At 36.6% G+C, this 24,448-nt stretch overlaps 1 protein-coding gene across 2 annotated transcripts in view; it reads right to left on the minus strand.

The window, feature by feature from the left end:
- Nucleotides 1–24,448, minus strand: part of RNGTT (RNA guanylyltransferase and 5'-phosphatase) — a 186,455-nt gene that overhangs the window by 99,942 nt on the left and 62,065 nt on the right. For both annotated transcript variants that reach the window (XM_069804842.1, XM_069804843.1), the window contains exon 11: nucleotides 12,473–12,637. In XM_069804842.1, the coding sequence (XP_069660943.1) occupies nucleotides 12,473–12,637 (165 nt within the window). The remainder of the gene's footprint in view (nucleotides 1–12,472; nucleotides 12,638–24,448) is intronic.

Genomic DNA, 24,448 nt, shown 5'->3' on the forward strand with positions numbered 1-24,448 from the left:
TTGGGCTGTAAAATCAGTGTATAATTCAAATTGGATGAAAATCATTTAAAACAATTTATGCTTAAAGCTCAAATCCTAGCTTTCCCACAGACATCCACTCAAGATGCTAATTCAAGATGTAAACAGAGGAAAGCTGAAAACATTATTTTGTCTGTACGAATACATATATCTCGAAAGCACTTGATGTTAACCTGTAACTCAGGATTAAACAAGAAGAGTAAAAGTAAACTCCAGAGGTTCATCTGTTTAACAAAATCACCACTATTTTGAACTGTGTCATCTGTGGTAACCGCTGAATCATACTGTGATGAAATTATACCAGATGACTGCATAAAGACACATGGGAATTTTCTCAGCTGATAAAATTAAAAAATACATACTTTTTATAAAATACTATTTTACAGAAAGCTTTTCAGTTTGTTAATTTACTAGAAGCTCTGAAACCAATCATACTGAAAGACTAAGAATAACCTCTTTGCCAAGTTAATCATACAGAACATTTTGGCTCAAAAGACATTAAAAACACCTAATTACTGCAATGGATTTGTTCCCTATAAGAATAAAAGCAGATAATGGCAGCAATGTGAGACTGATGTTCACTAATATGATCAAGAGACTAATTATTATCCATGAATCATTTGTAGCATTCAAAACTTGATTAATGTCAGGTCAAGTTTAACATGTGATAGTTTTTATTAGTAATGCTCGGCTATCCCACAGCTTGTCAGTTTAAGCGAGTGCCATCTGTTAGGTGTAGGAATAGCCAACAGCCACAACAAAAGCACAGTGGATACAACTGGTCACTAAGTACGTTTTAAGAATTCCGTGAGGGAGCTACCCTAGTAATTTTAAACACACTAGACCAGAATCCAGCACAAAAACACCTGCTGAAGATAGGAAATCTGTAGCCCAAAAAAGCGAGCATGCAAGGCAGGCTTTTCTCATTTTAAAGCTTGACCAAAGGCACATTTAGTAATACTGAATTTAGCTTCACAGATTGACAAGTCTCTAGTAACAAAAATTCTTTTGCAAGAGAAATATGCATAGCTTCCTCTTTATACTCCTTCACCATCTTTAGCAAGCATTCCTGTACAGAATACACTGTTTTACCCTTTAAAACATCACTCATGGTATTCAAGTACATATGGCCCTAACTAAAGGCTCATGTAGCAAAAAACTGTTAGAAGACAATGAACCTGAAATTCATATTCCACAAAAAGATGTTTACTGACAGTCTCCCACTCGTTCTAATTACAGACAATGGCAAGAAGAAACTTTTTCGCAGTAGGCTCACTTCCTAGTATTTCACAGCACTTTGCGGGTGGCCAGCTTTACCGTGGGTCACCTCTCCCATGTACAGCCCGTTCACAGCTCTTGCAGCAGGACAGGAGCTCACCCGCACACCTCCACTGAACCTCCACGAGCTTTGCACTAATAACAGCGGGAGCAGCAAGGCAGAAATAACATGAAATGGCAACAGACAGGTGCATGCACAGAGAGGAAGGAAGGTGACCTAATTCTACCTGGGTTTGCTCCCGCACCTATGTACTCTCCTCTGGTCTTAAAGTAGTTAGAAGCTCAGCAGGAGCATTGAAAGAAACATTTCTTTATGTCACAGCTACCACAGCTACAACAGCCCTCTCAGGCGTATTATAAACATGTTCTCATTTGATGGCTCCCTTGCATTCTAAGCGGATGAAGCTGAAAGGATGCAGATTCAGACTGCCACTAGCGTAACTTATGGTCTGTACTTCAGCTCCAAGTGTTCTGTTTTCTGGCTAAGAGCATGATGTGCAAGGCTCCCAGACTCCTTGATGTCTTGATGTAAAAGCCAAGTATTCTGAAGACTTGATGCTAGTAGGCCATAGACCATAAATAACATCGTAATTCAAAGAACCATAACTACGGTACAGTTTCTTCCCCAACCATTTGCCCATATAATTTCATAGCCAATGACTGACAAGGACCCAAATTACTAGTGCCTGGGCAGTAGCATTCTAACTAATGACACCACTCTTCATTGATTGTCTTTTAGAACAATTCTGCAGAAAAGTCTTTATCGGAGTCTATCCAGAACAGGAAGGCAATAGAAATTACTGCTTATACTCATGTGATGGGGAACGAGCAACAGTTCCAAGGAAGAAAGCCAAAGAGAGTCATTCCTTCATGTTTCACGACATGATTGAAGCACCTCTGAAAAAAGCACGTTATTCCACACACTGGACTCTCAGAGCTTTCCCAGCTCCTACTAGAACTGCTGCCAGTTTCACAAGGGAGTGTTACAGTCTGCTTTTTTTCACAGAGAACTTAAAGCAAGAGAAATTATATATATATCATCTTCTGAAACCTGCTTCTTAAATCTTTTCTACTACCCCTCTAAAAGACTTAAAGAAAAGCCACTTCCAGATGTACGATTAGCTGAAAGTTACTGTAGCCTGTGATGGGATCCAATCTCCAATATTGAGAAGATGGAAGAACTGCACTAGCTTGATTTCATTACCCAGCCACAAGGGAAAAAAATGCTATAGTGAACAACAATAAAACCTATTGTGGAGGTGGCGAAGAATAAAGTTTGATGGTTCTATTTTTGTTTTTTTAATCTCTTTTTGGTTTTGTAGCTAATTCATTAACTGCAGTCTTTAAAGATGCTACTAACACTAGCTATATGCCATGTTCCTTAATTATTTGGATAGAGACATTTTAGAAAAATGTGGAGCACGCTGCAGTAAGAGTCCCACTGAGCTATCACCAGTTTGCTCGTTCTGAATGAACAACTCCAAAGGTCATGTACTTAATATATTCAAAACAATACCCAAGAATAACATGAGCACTATGTGTGTTAATGCTTAATTTGACAGCACATCTGCATTCCTGAATTCAAAATAAGCATTAGGCATTTCTCACTGTCAATCTCTTCTCAAAAACACAATTGAGAAATTGACATCAATTAACTATGATGTTTTCAAATGCTTCTTCCAAGTAAGAGAAATAGGCTGCTTCAAGAAACTTTAATTGACTTTTGTGATAGCTTCAAAATGGGAGAAACATGGATTCCTCTAGGCTGTGAGGGAATGCCTCTGCCAAATAGCAATAGTATTTCATATTTATTTTGCCTGATGAAGATACATTTCATGGCTTGGCCATTTAATTTACTGTGCTCTTGCCAGCTCTCTGTTTCAACCTGCAAGGTACCGTCAGTTTTTCCTTTTAGGGATTGTGATTTTGTCCATATCACTTTCCCCATGCTGTCCTACCTGGCAGGGCACACCTGCCTGAGACTAGAGTCCTGCTGGAGCTGGAGGATGTTTAATAGGTGCCACTAGCAAATTCTTTGACCTGTTTACAAATCTACAATCTGTGACATTCCTGAATGGATGGCAGATACTCAGTGAAGTCTGTTACCCGATGTCCAACTGAACAAGATTCTTCCACTAATGTTTAGAAGGTCCCTAATACTCTTGAGTTTGATCAAATACAACATTCAAAAGTTCTACTGATGTCAAAGGAAAAAACAACATTGTTGAGTGCAATAGGGCCAAGTACATTTTAATTTGTTGTTTAAATGATCTTCCAGTGTTACAAGCTTGATAGAGTTTAGCTGTTATCCAGCCCCTATGTAAACTCCTACAACATAATCCAGTCTCTAGCTGTCAAGAACATGGACAAGCCTGTTTTAATTAAATCAGATAATTAAGGATCATGTTTTATTAAGCATTTCCACTAAGACTCATCAACAAAGACAAATTTGTATATACAATAATTCAATTAGACCTAAAATGGATATTCAAGAATTAAAGTCTTCATACATTTACTGTTACAATGCCTGATTCAAACTGGGCTAATGTATTCCACTGGGAACCGATACAGTGATTTTAACACAAAAATTAAGATTTAACATTATATTCTGGATGTTCAAAAACATCTGATTCTTCTGCTACACAATGGCACTTGAGGGCTTTATTTGCCACGAAGTTGAAATTAAAACTTGCCACTGTAAGGCCATAACAGTAAAATGCTAAGATTTTATTATTTCTCGGTTTTAAAGAAAAAGATTAATTTTTTACAGTTTTTTTTTTTGCAAAACTGGCCATATCACAAGAAAAGAAAGAGCTAGCAGGGATGTCCTATAATCTTGTATCATAATAAATTGCTTTAAATTTCATCTCCATCTTTACAATTTTCTTTGTGCTTTTACTCATTTTATCCAAATTAAGCGCATGTCTCTTGAACATCATTCCAATACGAGAAGGCTGATGGCTTCCCTGCGGAGCTGTATTGCCAGAAGGCAGTTTGGAAAGTGACAGGCTGTGAAGTGGCACGATGGACAATATTAAACAGTTGCCCCTCAATTAATGAGTGGAGTGACCCACTTAGTCACCACAGCTGAGTCCTCTACCTAATTCAGAAGATATCAAACATACCAATTCAATTGCCCATATTGGGATACCAACTGGTAATTAGGTCCAAACAGATCTGCATGTCCTCTGTTTTGGTAATACACCACAAAACTGAAAGTAGAAATCACTGTTAAAGACATTTTTCCTACTTAGAAAGGTGTATTATTTCCATTGCACAAAATGCAGAAAAAATAATTTACAAAAATGTTAGAAAGTTCAAAGCTAAAGTTAAAATGTTAAAAGCTAAACTGAATAAGTACTGTTCCGACATTTAAACTTACCATGTGCACCAAGCATAATGCTTCATCCATATGCCTTTATTTTTCCACCAGTTTCATTGTTTTCTTTCCCACACTATAGTTTGGCAAGTCAGTATTTAATTATATATTCCACATCTGAATTTTTCTACATTAATTTAATTTGTAACACTAGAAATATCTAACACGGACCACTAGTTATGAAAATAATCCTTCATGGAAATATTCAAGACTGTTTGTTTTAACTTCAGTAGATCATTTTCCAAAAAATGTGAAATGTAACTAATGTATGAATAATTTCGTAAACCAAAAGCAAAAAACTATTTCCCCTTTTCCCTAACCAAAATTATACTGTGCTGAAATAGTATACTTGACCTTCAACATCACAAATAATAATAATCAAAAGCAAGTAGCTTAATCCTCTTTCGTTAACTCTGGGAAATGAACACAGATTCTTGTTCATGAACAGGTCTCCTCAAGTGACTCCACCAGAGCAAGGAGACTGAAAAAATAGGCATAGCTGAGTCATTTTTCTTCCCTACTACAAGGGAAAAATCTTCGGGTGTAAACCAAATCTAACCAAGCAACTGCAGCCTCCCTGTCCCAAAGAAAGCAAAGGAACACCCAGAGGCAGGTAGACACCCCACCAGCCCTGGCCTAAAAAGTCCCTGCTACCCTCATCCCCCCACTGCCAGAAATTATGTTTACCGAACAGTATCCATGTCATTCCAGTGCTGCAGCTGGTTGCATGAAATAGTTCCAGTTCAAGCACTGAATTTTAAGTGGTAGTAACCTACATTCAGCTCAAGAGCCCGACTTTGGTCATCTATTTCATGTTACAAATTACAAAGCTTCCACATGGTGTGTTTGGCTGTCCTTACCTTTAAAATTCACATGGTAAAATAATTTTAAGAAATCAGGCTGAAGTACTACATGCTAGGATACAGGACAGCTGCCAAGTGAAGATTTCAAGTTCTAATATAAGCATAAGGTAACATCATTCCAGCTTCTTATTCACTACTTGTTTACTAGGTTCCTCTGGTCAACCATTATTTGCATTTACAGGAAGAAAAGCACTCCAAAAAGAAGATTTGAGTGAAGATAACCACCAGCACAAAAGCATCTAAGAGTGGAATAAGGCAGTACTGGTTTTACAACATTTGACTTTCCATTTTGGGGGAGATGGGATAGGACAAAGGGAGGAAGAAATATACAAAGTAAAGAAATAAAAGTAAACAGAAACAAAATGGTAGAGAGGAGATGGGTTAGAAGGTAATTAAAAGGAGATGCGATGATAAACAGGCCAAAAACCTGGAAAAGAACAGATGGAGTGAGGACTACGGTGTAGGCCAGTCACTGAAGAGTGACTGCCAACTCTGGGTCAGGAAATGCAGGACTGAAAGGTAAGCCGATTAAGCTACTACTTAAGGCAAAGAAAATAAAAACAACAACAACAAAAAACAGAGGAAACAAGTCTTTTGGCATTAAAAAAACCTACGGATGGTAACATTCCCCCTCCACCAAGATGTGGAATTCACAATCTCCAATAATTAGGCAGAGATTATTTGACACTTCTGCTGCTGCCATTGCTGCCACTGAGTTCTTTCATCTTCTGTTCCATGACTGCAAACCTTCTCCACATTTTTGTCTATAGCCTACTTGGCGACACAAGACAGGGTTTTGTGGTCAGTTAGTTTTGGGTTAACAGCTCTCTTGGCAGACATGGATGAGCTATGTCCACATATACTGCCTTTTATCAGGGTTCATTTTTTCAGGCCATGCAAATACTAGCTTACAGCTGCCTCAGCTGCCTGCGAAATACTTCACACCAAGATCAGCAAGTCATGTACTTACACGATCTCCTTCATTATCAGAGGTCCACAGCCACTTAATTTTCCAAAACGAACCACCTCAACAGTAGCTGTACATTTATTGGCACAAACTTTTAAACATTCCACATTTCCTAGCTACAACAAAAGCAGTTTGAAAAAAATAAAAATAAAAATCCAAATGTCAAATAAACCAGGAGAACAAAATAAGTCATCTGTCAGTTCACAGATTTGACTGAAAACTTTCGAGAAGATCCTAGACCATTTAATCTTCTAGCAGAGATTACTCACCTTCATTCTAATCCCTCTAGGACAAGCTGTCATTTTAAAACCAGATAACAGTCTAAGAACTGACAAGTCACTGACATACAGCGTGCTAACATTTGAAAAAGGTTGCTCATTTGACCTGTATCATTGTTTAACCTTCAGCCCTATTGTTCCACTGAGAGTGATGGGCACAGTTCTCCATGGGATCATGGACTGCACAGAAAGGAACTTTTTTCCTCCTCCTGCTAGACAGCATTTTCACTAGACAATAGGTTTTAGTGATGACATCCGGTCTGGGACTGTCCACACCAAAAAGTGTTGCAAAAGAACTGTGGGTTGGTTTAGGCAGTGAAAGTCAAGACGTGCACCATTTCCAAGTGTTTAATTATTTCTAGGTACCTGTACTTCCTGTTTAATATAATGAAGATAAAGCCCTTGTTGAAAATCCTAAAATATTTGTATAAATAAAAGGCTAAGGATCTAAGGCTAAGGATATGCAGCATATAAAGCATTAACCTCACTAGTTTTTAATACTTTAGCATCAAGGAAGCCTAAACCAGCTTCTTCCACAGACTGCTGCTATCCTTACATGATGGGTGGGAGAGCTAGTAGATCTGACATTGTCATCTCCTTGAATTCTGATGCACACTAATAAATGAAAAGAAAGCAACCTATGCAACAAAAATGACCAATTGTGCAAGTGTAATGACAAACAGCAAAGATTCAACATCACTCAAAAATATCTTTCTAAAAGAATTTGGAAGTTATATTAAAAGGCAAAATCGCTCACAGAGTACATGTTCCCAGCTAACACTAAAAGAGTAAACTATGTTTAATGATTCTTTGATTATACAGGCAGGCAAATTTAGTGATACTGCTTTCTCCATCAATATCAAAATTCAACAAGCTAACATTTTGAGAGATTCTGAGAATATACAACGCGTCCCCAAGTGACTGTCCCTTTCTTTTCTTCCTCTTACCACCAAAACTCAGTCTTATAAAATCCAAACAAAAGTCCATTAAAACATCCTAAGATAACTTTCAAGACAACATTATAAAGATATACCATTGTAAAGATATAGCCCTTCTTTCCAAAATCTAGTACCAACAACAAATGTCAAGGCACAACTATAAATGCTGCCATACTTTAAAATTGTACTTTAAAAGTGCATGTCATCTCACAGTAAATTGATTTTCAGACTAGGAAAAAAAACAGCCAGTACTCTAACTCTGGTATTAAAGTCCCAAATCCATAACTCTAAGAACAATTTCATTATTGGACATATTATATAACACAGTACAAAGTTTACTGCTCTTTCAAGTAATTACTTCCACATTGTCACTGAAAATAACTAAACCTATATGGACAACATTAGTTTTTCCCAGTATAATTAAAAGTTTTAGCCACTTATTCTGCTATCAAATATAGTGCTGAGACTCCTGGCCTTTTTTTTGAGTAATCTTCCTACAATCCACCCAAGCTAACACACATTTACTGATACATGCTATTGTTAATAAGAAGAATGGCCAATGACAGCTTTCAATATGGAACACTATGTCTTAATTCAGGTCATAGAAAGGAATGATGGAGGGAGGCTGTGAAGGGAGAAGTCTACAATATTTACTTTTGTGAGGTTCAAACTGCGTCTTGGGAAAACATTTCAGAAATTGAAGTTTCTCAAAACAAAAATAAGATGTGATGTGTGGTTCCAGCTGTGGTAATTCAGAAGTACACTTGATTCTTTTCTTGACCCTAAGCAAAACCCAGCTATGCTTCAAAAAGAAAAGCAGTCCAAGACATACTCCAAGAATTTTGATGAAACACGTTCTGACCAGTGGTATGGGTTTTCCACTTCTTCAGTCTTGAATATGCTAGTGCAATCAGAGATCCATCTTACCTGCTGCCAAAGACTGCCATGTCCATTGATCTTTCTTTGAAAGTAACAAGCCTTGGGGATGACCTGAGAAGCTACATCTTCTGTCAGTGAAATACAAGAACTGGAGGTAGAGAAGAAACCTACACTTAAGAAAACACACAGCTTTTCTGGGACCACTCAAGGGTGTAAATCTTTAAGAACCTCTAGTCAAGAAAGGAAGGATCCTGTTAGATGCTTTTTAAAGATGAAAGGATCCCGCTGTTCTTGGAGAAGAACAAGAAAAACAGCTAATTAAACATAAGGAAAAGATCTGCCTAAGCAGGTCCCATTTGTCAGTTCTTTAGCAGCCATTCAGCTGCCACCATCTCTGAAGATGGATTGATGGGTATGGTGAGTCAATCTGAATACAAGCAGACTTAGAAGCTAAAAGGAATTCCTTGTCTCCCTGCAGACCCTGCTGTGCTGCACACAGAGTTGCTAAACCCTGTCAAGACATTTGTCATTGATGCAAAGAAAACCCAGCTTGCTCTTTCAGCTATAATAATAAGGTATTCATCGCTATGAGTACATTTGTTGCTATAGTTGCAGAGATGACTGAATAAACATAGAAAAAAGATCTTTTGGGCAAAGCAATACTATTTTTAGATAGTCATCTTTCAGAATAGGGCAATGCTTCAAAACAATAGTCTATTCTGACCACATATAATGAAAAATTCTGTTCATGAAGTTCTGATGAATATGAAGATGTAATCCTGCTTTCATTACCCTAAGGAAATGTTACAGGAATCACACTCATCAAGTTCACAGAAGTAATGAAACAAAAAATGCATTTTTGAGGTAAATAAGAGCAACAATAATTCTTAGCCTAAATACTACTCTTTTGAGAATATATTTTATGAATACCATTCTTTTGAGCAGATACAGTTTTGAAATATATTTTGAAACTACAATGATTTCCCTTATATGTCTACCAATATTGCCTTAGATAAAACTCTACATCAATGCTGGTAGTACTACCTAAAACTCCTTACAGTTATCATAGGGCATACAAACAATTCTTAAATATTGACATAAAACTTCTTGCTTACTGAAAACAATGATCAGATTTAAAGCCTCATTAGAAGTCTTCTGTTGTAAAAGTAGTATAATGAACACGCTACACTAGATAACAGTGACTTCACATGAGGATGAGGATTGTTTAAAACCTGTAACATACATTGTACAAAAATAAAATTTTAAAACCTATGGTTATTTCAAACCCAAAATGCACAAAGCTTTAGAGCCTGCCCTGATTACCACTTAAAAAAACCACCCTAAAACCAAACAAAAAAAACATCCCGAAAAACCAACCCAACAACAACAACAAAAAAACAAAAAACACACACCAAACCCAAATACCCCAATAAATTAAAAGCTTATAGATACTCTTGTCTCAAAGATGTTTTTAAGGTGGCAATAATACATTAGGGCGAGAATTTGTTGACTGAACTGCATTTGCAACACAGTAACCTCAAATGCAGTTCCAATGTCCTTCAAGTTTTACCTGGTACTGCAGACTTACTGATACCTTCAAATACTGTTTTTTAAAAACTTGAGATAAATAACAAAAAACAAAGAGATAGCCATGCTTCACACTTTCAGATGTCCTGCTCTCTCAAACTGTGGAAGTCACCATTGCATCTGTTCCAAGGGTATATTCATCGCTCAGAACAAAACAGCAAAACTCTCAGAGGAAAAGGAACCCTCAGAAAAAGAAAATGTGCTATATAACTGTAGGGCAAACCAGCCATTAACTTTTACTCACTCTAACTGGGGGGGGGGGGGGGGGGGAGTTAACTGACAAAGAAAGGCCTAGCTAAAGAAATAATCTTTCAAAACATATAGTTTGATAAAACCCAGGATATTACTCTTACTTGCTTTATTTTCCTACCAATTTGATCTAATACATGCACAGAGCAGATAAATCATAAATGTTTGAAATTATTAAAATAAGAGAAAATTAACACTGGCTATTCGCTCTGGACTGCCAGTAACTCTACCCCTCCTGCTCTCTGTGTGTATCTCCAACTGCTGTATAGAGGAATATTCTTCACAGAAATAAAGAAAATTGGCAAGATAACTGCTTCATTCCATAATTCACAAGTTAATCAAATCTGATGGAAAGACAAGCACAAAATAAAGAAATATTGTCCAAGCACTAGCACCAAAAGCAATTATAAGTCTACCATGAAACAAATTCTAGCCATGTATAATTTTTTTTTCCTCACCAACATATTTGATGTTTTACTGCTGGGTAATAAGACAGTCAATGTCTTAGAGAGTTTATGTTCAGAGCTTTCAGATAGACAGAGAAAGACCTGTAAATAGCATCTATTTCATTGCTGACTTTAAAAAGTGCCACAGTCAGAACTGTTAAAATCCAATACACTGGAATGCATATGGACAATTCAGAAATCTCCTTAGGACAGGAAAAAGAAAACTGTTGAGCATAATTTCAATTTCCTAGGTTTTGGGAAGCAGAGGATCATTTCAATAGTCATGTGCTGGCAATTAGATTTAACTAGCATGAGATTTGTTTACAGATGTGTTTTACCTAGAAATTTTTCTAGGATGCTTCCAACCATGTTCTTCCTGTGATTTTAAATGAGGTTGAATAACCTGGAACTTCAGAACACTTCAAGAAACTATAGATTTATTTAAGAAACCATTTTTAAGATGTGTTCCTTTTTGTTTCTTTTAATTTCAAGCTCAAAGTTATGTGTCCTAGACAAACAGCCTTTCCCCCCCCCCGAAAAATCTACTTCAAAATCTACAATGTTGATCTTAAATAGACAACCCAAAAATGCAACAACACAAATACAGAGAAGCAATCAAAACATTTATAAGTGCTTTATCCACACAAACGTCTGGTAGAATTGTTCATGATTTAAACTTTCCAAAGACTGCTACTTTCTGCCAGTTTTTTTTTTTTAAAGTCCAGCTTGTGCCTTATCTCCTTATTTACTTTTCAGGCACTCTTGGTTAGCCAAAGTACAATTACTGCTCCTCTTGGGGCGAGATTCATCACCTGCTACAGGGTTAAGGAAATGACAAAAGCAAATGGAAGCTGGCAATCTGATGTTCATTGTTGTGTGTTGATGAGACACGGGACTACTTCTAACAGCACTGCTGAGAAAAACGGGTTCCTCTAGAAGAAAGTATTATCCAGAAGCCATTTAACTCACAGAAGAGAATAAAAGTGTTTTACAGAATGTTAGGATATGTCTATACTGAAGAGTGCACAATGAAGGACAGGAACTCATATATATATTTGCAAGTCATATGCATTACTTCAGAAGACCTAAGGCAGTATTTTAATAAGTAAAATGTGGAGATGTTAAGTAGAATGGGCTCTTGGTAACCACTGCTGAACATGAAGTGGGAGTTCAGGCACAACTCATGATTCTTATACTATGGCCAAATGGGGACTAGAAGTAAAAAGATTATATTCTTACCTATGAAGGAGGAAAGTGTAAACAACATAGCTCTCAGGCATTCCCTTGAGCTCAGAGACATTTCAGACTTAAAGCTATTAACTTCTATATCATCACTCAAGATTATGAAACTAAAGAATTATGTTTTGTCAAAGTACAGGTTTTAAACATGGCAAAATAGTAATTCAGAACGAATGGGTAGCCTAAAACCACTTTTCAGAGTACCCCAAACTGCCAATCACCCCCCAAGCACTGCTGAACACTCGGTTAGCAGAGGAACTCACTGGAAGGTAAAAAAGCTAAGGGAAACCTATACTCAACACTGCTTTGCTGCCTTCAGCACCACAACATAACAACTGAAATAAACTTTACCTTTCTTGAAGTGTAGATATCGAAAAACGGTTTGTTTCGAACACTGAATGGTTCCTGTGTTTTGTCGATAAGACCATTTTTCATCTTTTCATGTCGTGGATATATAATCTCTTTCTCTATACATGCAAGTCGAACATTAAAATCACAGTCTCCAACAGGCTGTCCCTGCCAAGTTACAAAAATCAGTTTAAAACCAAACACCAAATTATTTCAACAGCCTCAGTTTTCCTTACACAATATTTAGAATCACACAGATACATAAAAATAGTATTAAATCACTACATGTTCTTGCCAAATACTCGGTTTTGAAGCATTCGTCTCAGGCTGTAAGAGGTTTAATCAAATCAAAGTTCATAGAAAGATAAAAACTTAAAATACGTATTCAAGCATATATGAGTTAAATACCTAAATACCTTTAAAGTTAAGCAAAATAATCTAAACATTCCTGTCCTGGTTTCAGCTGGGATGTAGTTAACCGTCTTCCTAGTAGCTGGTACAGTGCTATGTTTTGAGTTCAGTATGTGAAGAATGTTGATAACACTGATGTTTTCAGTTGTTGCTCAGTAGTGTTTAGACTAGAGTCAAGGATTTTTCAGCTTCTCATGCCCAGCCAGGGCACCTGACCCAAACTGGCCAACAGTGTATTCCATACCATGGGACGTCCCATCTAGTTTAGGAACTGGGAAGTGGGGGGGCAGGGAATCGCCACTCGGATACTGGCTGGGTGTCGGTCGGCGGGTGGTGAGCAATTGCCCTGCGCATCATTTGTACATTTCAATCCTTTTATTACTACTGTTGTCATTTTATTAGTGTTATCATTATCATTATTAGTCTCTTCTTTTCTGTTCTATTAAATCGTTCTTATCTCAACCCAGGAGTTTTACTTCTTTTCCTGATTTTCTCCCCCATCCCACTGGATGGGGGGGAGTGAGTGAGCGGCTGCGTGGTGCTTAGTTGCTGGCTGGGGTTAAACCACGACAATTCCCTAATTATAACTTTGGATATAGCAGCTACATATTTTTCCACATAGTCTTCCTCTGAAATAATTTAGCTCATTTTGTTCATAATACTTTTAATACAACACAACAATGCGATTTACACAGTTAAGCAAACTCATTCCTTTAAATGTACTATATTGATGCCTTGAAAGAAGCATTAATTATGTAAACGTTCACTTTGCTGTCACAGAAAAGAGAAAAATATAGCCACAGTTGGAAAATGTGCCACTAAACAGTGGCTGCAAAAACCTGCAAGATATGTGATGGCTTGGTCACCAAAAGGTAGTAAAAGCCCTTCTCTAAGTCTCAGTGGTGTACTCTGACCTTTCAAGACCTGAAATAAAACAGCAGCTTTACATTGCTCTTTATACATTTGATGCATTGCACCAGATCAGTGTGAGCATTTAAAATGCGTGTTTGTCAGATTAATAATTGCTTGTAATGGAGTTTATTATATTTTGAGCACTAGACAGTGAGGAAAACACACTGTGGATATCACTAAGAGGAAATAAGCAACTGGCAACTTATAAGTTCTAAAGTTAGTTTCAATCAGACATGCCACTTTCATAGCAATAAGGCACAAAACTCATAGATTCGCATCATTACAAGGACGATACAGCATTGGAGGCTATTTGCATGAGATCATCCCTCATTTTGCCACCCCATGCACACAAAAAAATAATTTTCAAAAACCATCCCTTTCACAGTCCACAGAAAATAAGCTCGCAGAGCTCTGGCTTCAAAACCAGAATTTTTCAAAAGCTGAAAGCAATGAGCACAGGAAACTGGGAAAACATAGGACTCTAATCATCAATGGCAGTGGTACCAATGAGCAGGAGAACCATCAACTGGGTATTCCCTGTACTAAACACAGATAGAAGAGAAATGGAAAGAGAATCTAAAAGGAAAAAAGCCCTGCTCTAACACACACCAAATAGAATCAGAACTGGTCAATCCAAAAGAATGCGAAGGAAATAAATGGCAAAATGACCTCCTGGTGACGCATACGAAGTAAGAGAATGAGTAGTATCTGCACAGATATCTTAATTAGGAGAAAAACAGAATGCTAGTTTTAGACCAACATGAGTTTAATCAAGTTCTTCCCAAACTCATCCTGGCTTTCACCAAAATCTTCTGCATCTCATGCTCCCAAAAAGGCATTAAGTTTCTCTCATATTTCTTTCCTTACTAGATCTCTATGAGAAGTCCTCAATTGTTCATTGCAACAGCTTTAAGAACTATGTGTTGCTCCCATACCACATTAATCCACAACCACTTTCTTACAGGACTCAGCTTCAAACTATACAAAGAGAGGCAGCACAGCCACCATCTCTTGGTGGGGAAGCACATTCTGCACAAAGCCAGTGACAACATGGGTGAAATGTCTCCTAATCTCTGGTCATTGATCCATGCTTGTGAAGAAGAAGGAAGCCTATCTGGCTGTTAACTTTGCCTACACTGTCGCTTTCATTTCATACATGGAGGTGTTACTAGTAAAGAGCCATTCAAATGAATGGAAAATTAAGAGTATGAGAAAATCTAAAAGGCAAGAGAGTGGCTCACTCTTTATTGATTCATTGCAGAATACGGCTGCATGATCTACAGAATTTTAAGGGCCGTACACAAAATTCTGGAGAATCATTCTTTCCTTCTTTCTTCCCCCATGTACAGCATACCGGAGAAGTCATCTATACAGTGATTGAGCTTGTCCTGGTTTGTATATCTAATTAAAACATAGAAAACACATCTTGACCTCAGTAACAACTGACTGAAAACTGATTGAAGAATTATTTCCTGGGAAATGTGTATACATATTTTTTATTATTTCTAAGAACACCATAAACTGTTCTCTAGGCAAATTTCAGCAAGATCTAGTGCACATGCTCTCTTCCCTACAGTAGCTTTTCCACTGAGCCACATTTTATGAGTAGGTCTGAAAGAGCAAAGGAACTAATTAATGTTTCAAATATTTGAGCTTCCAATAAGCAGTAAAGTTATTTAGAGAGCTTCTTTACAATGATTCATTCAAAAATGCTTTCACATAGTGACTTAAATTTATTTCAATCCCTTAATAGTTAAATTAAAAGCTGAGACGACTTCATATGCATCATAAACCAGCTGAACCACTTTCTTTTCCTTTAAATAATCCTTTCACTTCTCACATCTACTTACAACCAATTATTTCCTGCAGCTCTGCCAATCATATATTTTTATTTCAAAGCTTGTCAAGCACATGAGTATATTACCACTAGGTTCCATCATATAAAGGTCAGAGCCAGGCCGACAGAAGATTATATGAGATGGGAAAACACAGATGCTGCTGCCAAGCAACTTCTGCATCAGCCAACTAAACTAAGAAGTTAAGGAATATTTCATTCTCCCAAAAGCACGGAACATTAGCAATAAAAAAAATTAACATAACATTGAATTTTAATCAAGGACATACTGAATAAAAGCAATATTGGAGGAGGAGGGCTTTTTCTTTGTTATTAGACACTTGCTGCAATTACAAAAAATGCTGCTAATATACAATGTATTTATCCCAGACAGATCCAAAACCTTCAAGTGGTAAAATCCTAGCTTTTAGCAAATAAGTAGGAGGGTAATGTAGGCTGCAATAAATAATTTGCAGACCTTGACAAATACAGGAAGATATTATTTAGTATATTGTCCTGGTTTCAGCTGGGATAGAGTTAACTGTCTTCCTAGTAGCTGGTACGGTGCTATGTTTTGAGTTCAGTATGCGAAGAATGTTGATAACACACTGATGTTTTCAGTTGTTGCTAAGTAGTCTTTAGTCTAAAGTCAAGGATTCTTCAGCTTCTCACACCCAGCCAGCAAGAAGGCTGGAGGGGCACAAGAAGTTGGCACAGGACACAACCAGGACAGCTGACCCAAACTGGCCAAAGGGGTATTCCATACCATGTGACATCATGCCCAGTATATAAACTGGGGGGAGTGGGGATCGCCGCTCAGGGACTAACTGGGTGTCGATTGGCAGGTGGTGAGCAATTGCACTGTGCGTCATTTGTACATTCCAATCCTTTTATTACTGCTGTTGTCATTTTATTAGTGTTATCATTATCATTATTAGTTTCTTCTTTTCTGTTCTATTAAACCGGTCTTATCTCAACCCACGAGTTTTACTTCTTTTCCTGATTTTCTCCCCCATCCCACTGGGGGGGGAAGTGAGTGAGTGGCTGCACGGTGCTTAGGTGCTGGCTGGGGTTAAACCACGACATATATAAAGCACACATTTAAAAGCTGTCCAAAAAGAAGACATTGATGTATATATAATCTAAACCCAGGCAACAAATATTAGTATGATTTTAGGCAATATAGATGTTTTATTAATTTAAGCATTCAGACGTTTGAGATTTTATTTCAACATGTAAGTTTTTACTTATCTGAGGAGGATGAGGGTCACCACTGCCTAACAGCGTAGTTACTGGAGTACATTAGATGATAATTTCTGTTCTAGACATTTTTAACCTAAAATAAGTTTGTTAGCAAAGGATGAAACAAAATTAACAAGTAGCATGTGTTTCCTATCTATGTTAGAAAGTTACACTTCCCCCTCACAGTAATTAAAAAGTATCCTGAAGCAAAATATCGTTTAGACAAGCCTCAAGAGAGGAGTCATCTGTTGAATCAACACCTCTTCCTTGAGCAGTTGAATTCCCTTCACCTGTTGAAACCCTGTGCATTGCACCAAGAGGTCACAGCATGACGTGGGTTTGCAATAGATGTGACACTTTAAAATATGATTTTGATTTTAACACAATCCTCCACACATCGTCAAAACATAAAATGAGATTTCTACAGAACTTTGAAATCCACCCAGGGTTGAACATTTCTAAATTTAAACTTACAATATTTCAAATTAACTTCCCAACAGAACCCATACATAGTAAATCACATAAGAACCTAGTGTACCACAAAAGAAATAAATGTTTAAAAATACTAAAAAAACAGGGTCTGTAGCTCATTTAATATCCATTATCTTGAGGGGGCGGGGGAAGGCAATTTATTTGCTGAAAGGAACTAAAAAAAACCAACCAACCAACAACAACAAGACACACAAGGAGAAAGGCACACCTGAGGAGGTACCATCACCCTCTAGGTTTAAGTGTCCCTTCCCCTGCCTCTAAGGTTGACCTTGTGGCTACAGCTCAGTAAATTCAGTGAGACTTACATGGAAAGTCCTTTACCTAGGTGGATGCAGTACAGATAACAAAACAGGGTATGTAGGTGCTAAATCCCATAAAAGTACTTTCTCTTAGAATTTTATATTTATCTGGCATTTTCCCAATGCAGCTATAGTAAAAAGAGAAATAATGCCTGGGCCTGCGTACACAGTTGGTAACTAGTTTGGGCCAGGATAAACTGAGAATGTTTATTCTCTTCCTCCATGAGATATGGTTTGAAGTCTACCTGCCAGCAAAGCACACTCCATTTGCTTCCCCAGAGCAGTAACTTAGACATGAATAATTCAGCACATACACGCATATACGTTCCACACACATCTTCACTTATTGAGCCATAGCAGAACATATGTCACAACTGTCTTAGCTTTAATGATTTCAAGAGAATAAAGAATAAGCTCAGGCTGATATTCTACCCTGTGTTTAACATTATTATTGACAATTCAAGGCACCCACAGCTGACATCTGCATTTCCAATGAAAGCCCATTATTAGTTCTCCCATCTTCTGAAGACCATGCAGTCTAATATTTTGCATTTTTTACTAATGATATGGCATGTATTTCTTCTGACCGTGGTTTGATAGATGCTGCTTCTTTTTTTTTTATAAAAATAGCTTTATGTAAAAACAATCTGAAGGTGCTGTTTCCTCCTCCAAATAAGATTATTATTATATTCAATCACCTAAAAGGTTTTTTTCATTTCCAATGTTTTCTTTTTAAAACAGGACTAAAAGTAAAGTATTAGAGAAATGAAAAATTTTGTAGAATTATGACTCCTAAGTTTTTAATTTCTAAAAGGCAAAAGGCAAGACAACAATTATAATCTGAAAATACATTTTTTAATTTGTTTTTTTCTAACTTTTATCACTCAAATATTCAAAACAGATATGGGAATGACAAGGAATTTAGCAGTTTCAAAATGGTTTCTAAAATTTTCTTGGCTTCAATGAGGTACAGCGTGTGAAGTATTGTTTCAATTGTAACAATTCAACCAACATGCTGCAGGAACATAATTACTATTTATATGTTGTCAGCTTATAAAATGGAATATCCTTTTCATTTATCACAGAACGAAAATGATTTGGGGAATCAGACCTATTAAAAAGATTACTTAAGACATGTATTGAATTATTTGAATTTCCTTTAAAAAAAAAAAAATCCAAAAAACCCACACTGAAAAGAAATTCAAATATGTATGAATCAACAAAGGAAAGAAGTTTGTAGCCCATGCATAAACATCAAGACCTAATAGAACATACAAATATAGCTCCACACTTTTTTTTTTATTAACAACATAACTTGAATGAAACAGGACTGTCAAAACTGTGACTAAACAGATAAGATCAAACCAGAAAAAGTAGATCGTACTACAAATATTGCTCCCTTTCTCACTCTTCTTCTCATTGGATTGCTCAAAATAGAATACAAATACAAGATAAAAACCATAAAACCTTATAACTACAAGTGGATGAGAAGTTTGCTTCACCAGTGTAAAGGTAACACATGTAAGGCAGAACATTTATGATAAGTTGAAGTGACTGAATTATGATTCTCACCATTAATGCTGTGTAATACAGAGGCAGATTCATGGAAATGAGCATCTACCATAGACGAACACCTAAGCCCTCTCTTTTGAAAACAAAGCTCCAGTTAGGCACCAAAAGCTTAGTAGCAGCTATTTCAGGAGCACAGACAACTCAGTCCAATTCATTGTTTGATTACATGTACAGTGGCTTCATTTAGGATCTTTATAATCCTTATAAATCCTCCTGAGCCTTCAAAAACAGAACTCAATAAGGGGATTTTACTGGGATGTAAATGATTAAAACCAAAAGGAATTATGTTCTGTCTAGACTGGCTGCCTCCCCCCAAGCAATCTGAGGAGTACATGAACTTCCTATTTTAATTACAGAAGTAAAAGTCATAATTCTAATAACCCATAACTAGAAAATAGATTTGCCATCATCATCATCAGATATTTATACACAAAAAAGACTGCACATGATTCTCCCAGGGGAATATAAATTTAAATAATTTATTTTGCACTGAATTTAGGCTATCTGCAAAGTCCAATATTGAACACAGGCCTTTACTGCTTCCGGTTTTTCCAAATATTTTTCCTAGTACTGTTGTTGCACATAGTATGGAGGCATTCTTACCTTAATTGCAACAGATACTAGATGGTTCAGTCAGTATTTCCTCTTTCTGCTTCTACCCTACTCACACTTTCTTCGTTTCTACCAGCCAGGACTGGTAGACTTACAGTGACTCTTCACAAGAATAGCTATTGCTGAGTTTTTACAGGACTGTCTTTATGACAAAGAACTATCACTCCAGTGAATTAAAGAACCATGGGAAAACTCCCACATCTTAAAGACATTATTCGGGGCATTTCATATTAGAAAATATTGTGGCGGTGATTTTTTTAGAATATGAATAACTTCATAGTATTTAAAATAAGACTGCCTAGTACAGCAAGTATAAAGTCTCCTAAAAACTAGAAAAGAGGAAAAATAGTAACAATCAGCACTGATTCACAAATACTATCTTGGAAAAAGAACCACCTACCTTTCCTAAACCATGACAGAACTAAAAATTAAGTATCTGCTTGTAATAGATGTTATACTCCTTAAGACTTGTAAAAAATCTATAACTTCAGTACACAATCTGTCTTTAAGATATCTAGTTCATTGTGTGCATGGTTAGCTTATGAGTAAGAAATACTGATTAATTACTGTTATACTCATTTCAAAAGAAAAGTGGCATTTTTCTTCATATTTCTTTTAAATAAGAGAAATATGCTAAAAAGGATGAAAATACCGCCTTCACTTCTGTCCTAGACCACAACAGTCACTCGGGTTATTCAAACATATTAGCCATGGAAAAGAAAATATTACAGAGGTCCTGCTTTCACCTTCATAAAACCTATCCTGAATTAAATAGTTACTTTAGATTTGGTACATTCTTCTGATTAACTTTGATTATTTTTTTCTTTAGTTCTTTTCCCCTAGAAACAGGAGAAAGATGGGAAGGCAAGAGGGAGAAAACTGAAAATATTAAATATTACAGCTACAGTAATTTTAGAAAACAAGGAATTAAAACTAAGTTGGGAAATAAGACATGACAACATTTGAACACACTCCCACTGCTTCTATATGATATCCCCCCAACCATCCTTGATTTTGCCTATAGTTTTTCCTGTTTTGAAATATACTGGACCAAAAAAAAAATTCCTGTGTTAGACTTCCTTCCCAGTAGTTAAGAAATTGGTCATGATAATGTAACCAGAAAACCTGCCCCACTATAAGGTTTTTCACACTTTCCACTTCAGTTGTGATGACTGCCAGATTCTTGAGAGATCTGAATATTTGCCCAAGACAGAAGTTCAGTTTAAGTCCACCTGGCAGTTCCTATAGGAATGACTGTTATAAATTGCAAGCTGAGGGAGACAGTTTTTCTATTTAATCATATGTTACAGTTCCTAGCACAACAAGAAGATAAAAAAATATTGCAAATAAAAAGTGAGGTCTTTTAAGGCTAAAAATGTGAAAGACAGAAAACTTTAGTAAAAATACTGAGAAAAGCTCTTTAAAGAGACCTTCTAAGAACAAAGTTTGTGGACTTTATTCTCTGAATTGTATAAGGTTTGAAATAGTTCAGTGTTATTTTCATTTACAATGCAACTTAAACTTCTAAGTCTCACTTTGTGTTTTTTCTAACAGGTTTCACAGTTTGCTGAAAAAGTGTCACATCAGAGTAAGCAAGAAAGAACAAAACCTACAGAACTCGAACACCTGAAAAATATAAAGGATTTTGTATCACAGCAACCTCTAAAGCTGCTCTTGGAGAGCTACTTGTTCACGTATATCTGTCCCAGGAGTAACACTTTGTACCTCTTCCCCTGACAATTATACTAGCAATAATCTGCCATTCAAAAAGGTTCTCATGAGACATGCTTCATGTTAGGATATGGAAACATTTACCTTTGGGGAATAAAACAAGACATGACAAAATTTAATACACTCCCTTTGCTTTTATATAATGTTCCATTAAGCATTCTTTATTTTGGAAAATGTGGAAAACAAACCACTTTCACTGCGACCCATAGTGCCCCCTGGGTTGGGAAAAGGAGGATCTAACTCAGAGATAGAAGGGAAAAGAAGAATTCAGATGTATTTTTCACACACACTAACCAGCAAGTAAAACAGCCAACCTTCAAATTAATTACAATGCTAAAGAATGCAGCCCAACAACAAGCAGCTTGTTAGACAAAAAATAGAAAATGAAGAACACAAAATCACCAAAGATAACCTGGTCAGCATGTACTAGTTATCATTCTTCAGCAATAATTTACTTTTTGGAGGCATCAGAGCAAAGGAGAGTTTTAAAAGACAGATGCAAGAATGCATAAAAATGCTGCTTTTCAGTTGTATATGTACTTTACTCAAGCACAAGGAGCAACAGGGAAGAAAGCACAAATTCTCTCTTTGGAAGTTTACAGAATAGGTAAGGAGATTTGCAAATTTTGCTGCTCAGACATACAAGTCAGGTTTTCAATAATGAATGAAAGATGACCAACAGGGAAGGGGAATAAGGCAAGAAAAACTTTGAAGAAGACAACCAGCTGAGGTGTATTTCTGTCCATCCATCTCCACAGACCCTTCTGCAGCATCACTCCCTTACTGTGTTGATTCCATCTTACAAGCTCTCCTAGCCCAACATTTGTGGTCCTCCCTATTCCGTAATGCTACCCTATCCATAGAGCCTACAGAATACTAAAACACATTACCTGGCCAAGCTGCCCCTGCTCTCAGTAAACTCCATTATAAAAATGGGAGGAGAAGGAGAAAGCAATCTTAATGCATCTCGCTCAGTGTGACACCAGAAGGCAAAGCGAGACATAATTGAGTAGATGCTCTGTATTTCATTTACCTGACACCTCTGAGCCATGACAGAATGAAGCGATATACACTGATTTTGAGAATGTAACACACAGCAAAAGCACTGTTACAAATATTTGGGTGTTAGGTATGTCTTCACAAGAAATAATAGAAAGGGTGCAAGAGTAAACACATGCACGGCATCCTTATTTTCCAGAGTACTAGCAGTAATGAAAGCATTTTAAATCCGTGTTTTGACGTGGTACTATTTGAGAATAATCTCAGAATTAAAAGTAAGAGCAGAAGGGTGACTGGCAGCCAGGTGCATTTGTAAACAGAAAAGATGCAATTAAACACTTGCATCTCTGAATTGTGCCCGCAAAATTTTCACAGTACCTTTTTAAGATAAGGTCAATAGGCTAATAAATGAGAGACAGCATGTACTATGAGCTTTACATCACTTTAAAATGAGGTTTGTAATGGAAAAGTCAGACATGGTAATATTTCACAGGGATTTAAAACAAAAAAGTTTCATATGCATGAATTCAATGAGCACAGTGGCTGTGGGCAGGATTTATTACCAGTGTATCTGTTTACCATGACAAATTTTATCTAATGGCTATAACATTGTTATGCATAATGACAACTAAAGAGATCTTGATCTTGACTTAATTTAATGCACAGAGTATTAGGAAATTTAATCAAAATTTTATCTCCTTTCTAAACATTAAAAACATTATTCTTTTTCAAGCATTCAGTCTATTCTTACCATTGCAATCTGGTTTCATGAAAACTTGGCTAGAGTTTAAAAATTTAAAGGCCAGGGTTAGAAAGGAAAAGGAAAGTACTATTAATTTTCAGCATCTTTGCTAAGAATGCATTAATTAGATCCTGCATTATACTAGTGTTACATTTTATTACTTAACTAAGGAAAAAAATAGTTGCTTAAGTCTAGTGTCTATACATTTACACGTAGCTACTGAATATGATTTAAGAAAAAGCCTCTCAAAACAAGGTTTCTCAGGAACAGCTGTCTCAAAAGATGACTGGAAAATGAAGACATGTTCTTTTGTGCATTGTTTGTGATGAATATGGATTTGGATTTACTTGTATTTGCTTCTGGGACTGTTAATTATCCTATTGCGAGCTTCCTCTGTTACACTAGAATTACCCACCAAATTTGAACTTTTTATTCACTATTCAGGTGAAAGAGGTAGTGCTATACAGCTACAGTTACTGTAATAATGAACTCAACTCCATACAGACACAAATCAGGACGCTGAAAAGTAACAGCCATTGCAGGGATTTAACTCTGTACACATTAAGACTAAACACCGTAAGGAATGTTGGGTGCCATTAGCCTTTTATGTTCAAAGGAATATGAAAGATCCAGATTTCATGTGTGCGGAGCGCACACATAACCAGTGACATAAATGTGGACAAAACCCCCTCAATTAGCCTATTAAAAGCTAAAAAAATACATGCATTTTTAAGAAATGCTTTGTCATTTTTCAATGAAAAGATTCTTCTCAGGAAAAAAATCCATTTAGGTTGTAAGAAAAGATAGACTGTGTTACAATTGACTTCTACTTCTAGAAACATTTCACATGATAATGACATCCTTCCCATATTGGTGCCATCTTCTCCATAGACAAGCAGAAGAGGCATACTTGTTTTTATGCTTTTGGATCTTCTTTTACCCTCCACAGCAGAATTCTGCTGTATGTCATGATATCCTAGTATTTTTTTATTCCACCTTATTCCCTCTCTTCTTTTCAATGTAAGGAGCCTTCATGTCCTCTGCCCTAAGCACCTAAAGGCACATTATTAGCAGAATACCTGACATTTCATAAAACAGCACTTTCTGAACTTTAGAGAGGTGAGCCCCAAGTC

Source organism: Haliaeetus albicilla, chromosome 17 (genome assembly GCF_947461875.1).
Source record: "Haliaeetus albicilla chromosome 17, bHalAlb1.1, whole genome shotgun sequence".
Classification (NCBI taxonomy): Eukaryota; Metazoa; Chordata; class Aves; order Accipitriformes; family Accipitridae; genus Haliaeetus; species Haliaeetus albicilla.